At 33.0% G+C, this 7,484-nt stretch overlaps 1 protein-coding gene across 1 annotated transcript in view; it reads right to left on the bottom strand.

Annotated features, from left to right (window-relative positions):
- twisted (Protein O-mannosyl-transferase 2) overlaps positions 1-7,484 on the bottom strand; it is a 112,293-nt gene that overhangs the window by 22,409 nt on the left and 82,400 nt on the right. Inside the window, exons 9-10 of the mRNA XM_067047523.1 lie at positions 6,963-7,103; positions 4,573-4,684 (exon numbers count right to left, since the gene is read on the bottom strand). Of these exons, the coding sequence (XP_066903624.1) occupies positions 4,573-4,684; positions 6,963-7,103 (253 nt within the window). The remainder of the gene's footprint in view (positions 1-4,572; positions 4,685-6,962; positions 7,104-7,484) is intronic.

The raw sequence follows: 7,484 nt of genomic DNA, 5'->3' as shown, positions 1-7,484 counted from the left end.
TACCGTAAGGAATATGAAATTTTCAAAATGAAATATTGAAATACCTTGTTGATAATCTTCCATATCGATATTATTAAATATGTCGAAGTGGATGTCACTTTAAATTTGTCTAGTACTTTTAAACAAAATACCGATATTTCAATAAAATAATATTAGAATACTGTATAAAATAATATCGGAATATTGTTGCTAACGTTAGAAATAAAAAATTATCGAAATGAATATGACATTATCAATATTAAATATTAAAATACTATAATTAACATTTTCTTTAGCAAATATTGATATTTGGATTAAATAATATCGGAATATGAATATATGACCTTATACATTTTTAGACAACATTTCTTTAATATATCTCTACTATTAAGGTGCGACCTTTTTTTTTTTTTTTGTTTTGTTTAGAAACCGATATTATCGAAGGGAAATATCGATATTCCGATATTATAGGTTACTGGATATCGATATCAAAATATCGATATTTCGATGATATCGATATCAATATCCCATCCCTACACAGGGTTCGCGGATGACCAGGCGGTTTCAGCGTGCGACAAGGTTGCTGCGGAAAGAGTTATTGATAGCGTACAGAGGACGTTCGAAGAAATCGATTTGGCATTGAATCCTCAAAAGAGTGTGTGTATCGTCATAAATAAAGGAGAGCTGGAATCGACGAAGCTCTCCCTCGAGAACGGAGATAGCATCGTAACAATGGAAGAAGGCGACACTATAAAATATTTAGGATGCACAATATAGGGAGAGCTACAGTTCAACGAGGATTCGGTGACAAAGTTGAATAAGAATCTGGATAAGCTCGTCACTTCGTGCTTGCTTAAGCCCGAGCAGAAGGTCAACATTGTCAACCAATATGTGTTCCCGGGTCTTACATACCCTCTCCAAACTGCTCCCCTCACAAAGCTACGTCCTGAAATCCTATATGGCATCGACACAATGATTCGCAGAAGTATTAAAACCATCATAGGGCTCCCTGCGAACACCTCTACGGCGATGTTGTATGCTCCGAGGAGGTACAGAGGCCTAGGCTTGATCCGCTGCCAATGGGAGGCTTCCCTTCAACACTGGTCCATTGCTCAGCGGCTGTCAAATGTACCCGATGCTCTGTTCCAGTCCACTTTCGATTGTTCAGCCGAGATCGCTGAATGTGCCCATAGATTGGGCGTTGATCAGGGGCATCGGAGTGTGAAAGCTCTACGACAGTCGCTACGTGAAAATGCGTTCGAGAAATGGGCTAATTGCAGGTGGCAGGGCATTGGAGTACGCCATTTCAAAGAGACTCTGAGAGCAAATAAGTTTATATACGATAAACAAATACTTACGGGCTCTGAATGGTCCAATGCCCTGAAATTGAATATAAATTATACACCCCTACGTGGAGTCCCAGGTGTCAGCGGACAGGATAGAGAAGTTGGGTCCCTCTGTCACAAATGCAACAGAGAGCCGGAAACACCAGCACATGTGCTGGGGAAATGCCCCAACAACTCCCTCCTCATAACACGCCGACATCATAGAGTAAATTACGAGTTAATGAGGCTCCTAAAAGAAAGAGATTTTGCCTGCTTTGACGAGGTCTACTGTGTAGATACGGATGGATCCACCAGATATGCGGATATAGTTGGTTTTCCTAAGAAGGGGAAGTCGGGAATCATTCTGGATCCCACCGTGAGATATGAAAATAACGACCTTGACCAGGCAAATAAGGTAGATAGGGAAAAGAAGGAAATCTACGATCAATGTATCCCTTTCCTCAAGGAGAAGTTTTGTGAGGGCTTCGGAGAACGAGACTTCAACGTGAGAGGCCTCTGTTTCCGAGCCCGTGGAACGATTCCCAGCACAACTAGGAGCTTCATGGAGGAACTCGGAGTCGATATCCAGGACGTGGCTAGGACGATAGAGAATATAATACTTGACTCCTAGGAATCATCCACCACCACATGCATGGAAATTAATGAGTAAAGGAGTTATCCAGAGGAGGGATGGCATGCATGCATCACATATCTTATTTGTTGTTTTATTTATTACTTTCTTATTTTAATATTTGTTATATAGGCGAATTTGTTGATCAAATGAAATAAGGGTTGTGAAATGGAAGGGAAAGAAAAAAAAGGAATAAATTGAAAAACTTGTATTTAGTTTGTAGACTGGTATTAATTGTAAAAGAAAACTGTGGAAAAAAAAATGTTATCTTTCTATTATATTATATCATATAAAAAATATGTAATTTATATATGTCCAATCACGGATTGATCAGTATGCTGTGTAATGTGGCAACCTGATGTATTTGGGCAGCATGAATGAATAAAGCATTTCTTTCTCTTCTCTTCTTTACTTGCTTTGTTTTTGAGTTTATGAGGAATTGTTCGTTAACTGGCAGTGAAGAGTTATATCTACAGGGTGTGCAATATAAATCTTAATACCTAACTCCCTCTGTCAACAACTCGAGAATGTATAAATATAGGATTACTGGGTAGAATAAAGCAGTCTATTATCAGCAACCATGAGTGTATTTTCTTGTTCCTTATTCCTTTTTTTTAGTTCAGAACCCGCTATCACGTATCTTATATATATATATATTAGCAAATTGTACCTTTCCATTTATTACTTTTAGTTTAATTGTATTTGATTTTTTATCATTTTTTTCCCTTTTATTTATTATCAGAAGTTAATCATCTTATGTTTTATATGACATATAGTTTTATTTTATTTGTTCTATTTTTATTTTATATACTTTGTTAATTATTGTCATTCGTTTTTATCTTTTCGAATTCAGTGTTTTATTATATTTCATGACGTTTTTTAATTTCATTTTTATTTTGTTCTTTATATTATTATAAACTATCATAATGTAGCACAACATTTCGGGACTATTATCCCATATTCATGTACTTTAATAAACCTACAGATAATAATTCACTATAACAACAATCCTCATCAATGTTTATTTATAATTCATATAATTATATTTATCTCATAATTAGTCAAACTTTTAATATCACAAAGGAAATTATTTCATTATCTACATGGCTGAAAAAACTGCTTTACACTATTTTTATTTTATTATCATTCATTATTGGTGCATTATTCTCCTCTCTTTAGCACAAATATTGCTGTAGTTCCCTTTATATTTTAAAAAAATTGGACTTTGTACATAGATTTAGACCTTCATTTTCATTGAAGGAGATCTTAAAACAAATAATGAAGAAATAGACATAGTGAGTTTTAATGTCAAATCTCTATTTACTAATGAACAAGTAGATGACTGCTTGAAACTAATAGAGGTTAACTGGGAAAAAAATAAAAAAACAATACACCAATAAAAGATAAGAACATTTTTATTGAAGGTCTAAATCTATAGACAAAGTACAATTTTTTTTAAATATAAAGGGAACAACATACGGCATTTACATAGATTAACGATCGGGTCTACATTATCGATAAATTTGAGTGGGTTTTAGATGAAAAATTTACTAAATACTCAATTGATGAGGACACAAACAAAACCATTTTTAATAAAAATATATATAAATAACTTAATAATAATAACAATGAAAAACAGCTACAAAAAATTTTAGATTTAAGTAATAAGTCCCACAAAAGAATTGAATTCATCGAAAGGCCTCAAAATAAAAAAATAAGATTTCTGGATATGGATATAATCATAGATTGAGGAAAAATAACCACTAAATGGACTAACAAATTTAATACAAGCAATAGATTACTTAATTACTTTTCAAATCACCCATATTACCAAAAAGATAACAAAACAAAAAATTAAATTGACAGAGTAATAAACTTAATGGACAGCATTTACATAGAAGACATTAAGACTGAAGTATAGATCATGGTAATTGAAAACTTTTCCCAAAGGATCAATCCCAAAAGATTGATTAATATACTATGGTACAATAAAATAAACAAACATACAACCAGAAACAATACAGAAAATAGAAGACTGAAGAAAATAAAAACAATCTAATATAAACAAAAACAATATAAAAAGGGAGGTAACCAAACAGCACCTTAAACACACACACACAGGACCTTATCCAAGGAGGTAGTAAAAAATATAGAACATCCTTTGTGAAATTAAAAGTTTGACTAATTAAGAGGTAAATATAATTATATGAATTATAAATACAAATGTATGAGGATTGTTGTTGTAGTGAATTATTATTTGTAAGTTTATTAAAGTATATGAATACGGGACAATAGTCAACATTGTGCAACATTATGATAATTTAGAATAAAATATATTCAAATTGGAAGTTTTTAACCTCAAAAAATTTATTGATATTGACTTACCAGACTTCATAAAAAGAAAATTCACTAATTCCTTAAGCTAGCAAAATTAGTTATCCCAGTTATGAAAACTATAGTAAGATATTAAAGTTTAGAACTAATAATAACATTCCCAATTTGTCCAAAATTTACTGTGAATTTTTCACCATACAAAATCCTCAATATTTCCTGACTGATAGACATATTATATATATCATAATTTCTTATCAGTTCTAAATTACTGAAAGAATAAAAGGAAAAATAAATCAATATTACCTGTAAATAAAACTAGACATGATGAGACCAATAAGCCAATGATAAACAGAAGATTTAAGTTCTTCCTTAATAAACTGTGTTAATACTCCAACAAAATAATCCAAAATAACACCTGTATACATAAAAAACAGATTAACATTCAATGATGTTTTATCCATTAAATAATCTAAAAAAACATTGATTCATATTTTCAATGCAACTGTTCAAAAAATGTTTACATGCTTCCACACATATGATTTTATTAGCTAATTTTAACTAATAATTTCTTAATAAATCAACAACTTACATTACTTTTATTCTATCAACTATCTCATATTGGTATTATTCTATTAAAATACAAAAAAGATCATTGAAACCATCATATTTATCAACATAATGCTACTATTCCAACATTTATGCTAACAAATATCTAATGCACACACACCACAATAGGAGTAGGTAAGACATAAGTGGCATGTTCACAGGTAGAGGGATATAGGAACGCTAGTTTTACTACTCAAAAGAGTATTTAAGTAATTGGAATAAAGTAATATTTAAATAAGACAACACTCCTACCCATAATCTAACCCATCCTTCAAACATAGCCAAAGAAAAAATTATCAGAATTGTTCCTAACTTTCCTTACAGCCCTGATGTTGCACATCTGACTATGGTCTTTTCTAAACTATGGCAAATTTTATAAAAGAATATGACTTTGAAAAACACGAGGATGTCAAATCAAGTTGAGAGGAGTTTTTCATCTTGAAAATTAAGAACTGGTTCTACTAACAAATTCAACATCTGGTAGAAAAAATGGGTTAAAGTAATTGAAAATTATGGCTTGTGTATTGAAGGATGATTTTATCCTGAAATTGAAATAAATTCACATTTTGCACAACGTTTTGTAACAACCTGGTATAGAGGGCATGAGGAAAATAAAATACCTCCTAAAGACCCAACAGACTAAGGGAAGGAACCCTGAATAATAAACCAACCATGAGTAGTCAAAAGAATCAGATGAATCTTATGATGAAGGAGATAGGAAGGATCCTCAGTACCGCCAACAAGAACAAGAGAGGTACAAGTTGTCATCATATGACCAAAGCAGTGTTGGTCAACTAGGGGTACTGAGAGATCTTAAGCTGAAAGTTAGGAGTTGGATCCTATGCTAACCATAGGATATACGAGACCTTTGCCTCGCAAGGAGTCCCAGAGGAATGATAGAGTTCCAAGACTTGAGGGGATAGACACTGCAATCCTCAAGAATAGTGCCCCTTCTATTGAGGATGACCTTTAGAGTATCCTCCGGATAAGGGACACTGCCCAAGCAGTGTAGGATTGCAGACAACAGATTGTTCTAAAAAAGAAGAGTCACGGATAAGGAAATACCAAAGGTATACAGGTCAATATAACTTCTTCCAGGAAGTTCCTGGAGCACATGATTGTTACCAGCCTAAGATTGCTCCTCAGAGCTGCGAGCCATCTACAGCAATAGGGCTGAATCTGTGGTTAGAGAACAACAGATGCACTGCTGAGGGTATAGAAGGATGTAGAGGAGAGGATGGAGAAGTACATACTGTTGGTCTTATTAGACATATTTTCCACTTTTGATGGCATATAGTGACCCTCCATACTCCAATTTTGAGCCAAAGGAGTTTGATATTTTCAGCAACATATACTCCCTGGTGAGTAGTTACCTTAGAAGTAGAAGCATCTTGATCAGGGGTAATTAATAAGATGTCGATAGGAACAGTGTTAATGGGGAGAGGTGTGTGAGGAGAACATACGGTGTAGCAGCAATGAAGTAGTCTTGGGTACCATCAGGTATGCATTCCCCACATGGGGCCAAAACCTCATGCAGGATAAGAAGAGGGGACTAGCGCCTATAACTATGGCCTATAGGCCAGTGCAATGCCTCTAGACCTCATCTTCAAGGAGATGTTCAAGTATAAAGTAAAGAAGCAGGGCTAGAAGTGCTATGGGGGCTGAGAGGGACTCTGGGAGAGAATCATTAGACTCCCAATCAATGCTGGGATAGGATTCCATAGAAGAACAGAATGAACAGTGGATAGTGAGTCAGATAGGTGTAACTCTGAGAAAATTCTTCTCCCCTGTCCACTTCAGATCGAATGTAAAATGGGTACTCTAAAACCATTGGTTTTCATAATTGCAGTGATTGCAGAATTTTGTTAAATAAACAAATAAAAATCAATTATTAATTCCTTGTATTAAAAATAATATATGGTGACCAAATTCTACGGCCAAGGCAGTATATACTTTCTTGAAATAATTAATCTTTCTCCTTGTTCCATTTAATGTATATTAAACATTGAATAAACTGAAAATTTATGATTAATATAATATTGTTTTAGATTTAACCAAAAATAAATTTTCCAATGATAAACACATACCTGATAACATTGAATTGAATAGGAGAGCTGGGAAGTAGTGATGAAAATAAAGCACACGCCCCATGGCCCAAAAAGGAATATAATGCAAAGCCCAACCAAAAAATAACCATTTACATGCACCTAGATAATGATCATAAAAAACTGAAAAAAAAAATATTATTATTAATAATGTCATGAAATCAAAAATCAACGTTTATTTTTTGATGAGATTACTGATGCCACCAGTAACCTTAAAAGTAATAAAACCTCTGATACAAATTCATACCTTTTTTTTTTTTTTTATTTATTAATTTTATACCAGATCGGCCTGGTGGGTCTTACATGGTTGATATAACCGTTACATTGTGTGTGTATATATTGTAATATGCTCTTTTTGAGTAAATAGTATATTTTTGAGGTATAAAGGGTTTTGATATGTTTTATTTTATGTATAATTTTAATATTGTTATTTGTTATTTTAAATTATAAAGCAAGCTAACCAGTTTTCTTTGTCTAAAAGAAATACGTTGTATTCCAAACAAA

Source organism: Halyomorpha halys, unplaced genomic scaffold (assembly GCF_000696795.3).
Source record: "Halyomorpha halys isolate HHAL.00 unplaced genomic scaffold, Hhal_1.1 Scaffold429.1, whole genome shotgun sequence".
NCBI lineage: Eukaryota > Metazoa > Arthropoda > Insecta > Hemiptera > Pentatomidae > Halyomorpha > Halyomorpha halys.
Note: the sequence above shows the minus strand (reverse complement) of the source record. Positions and strands in the feature narration are given on the sequence as shown.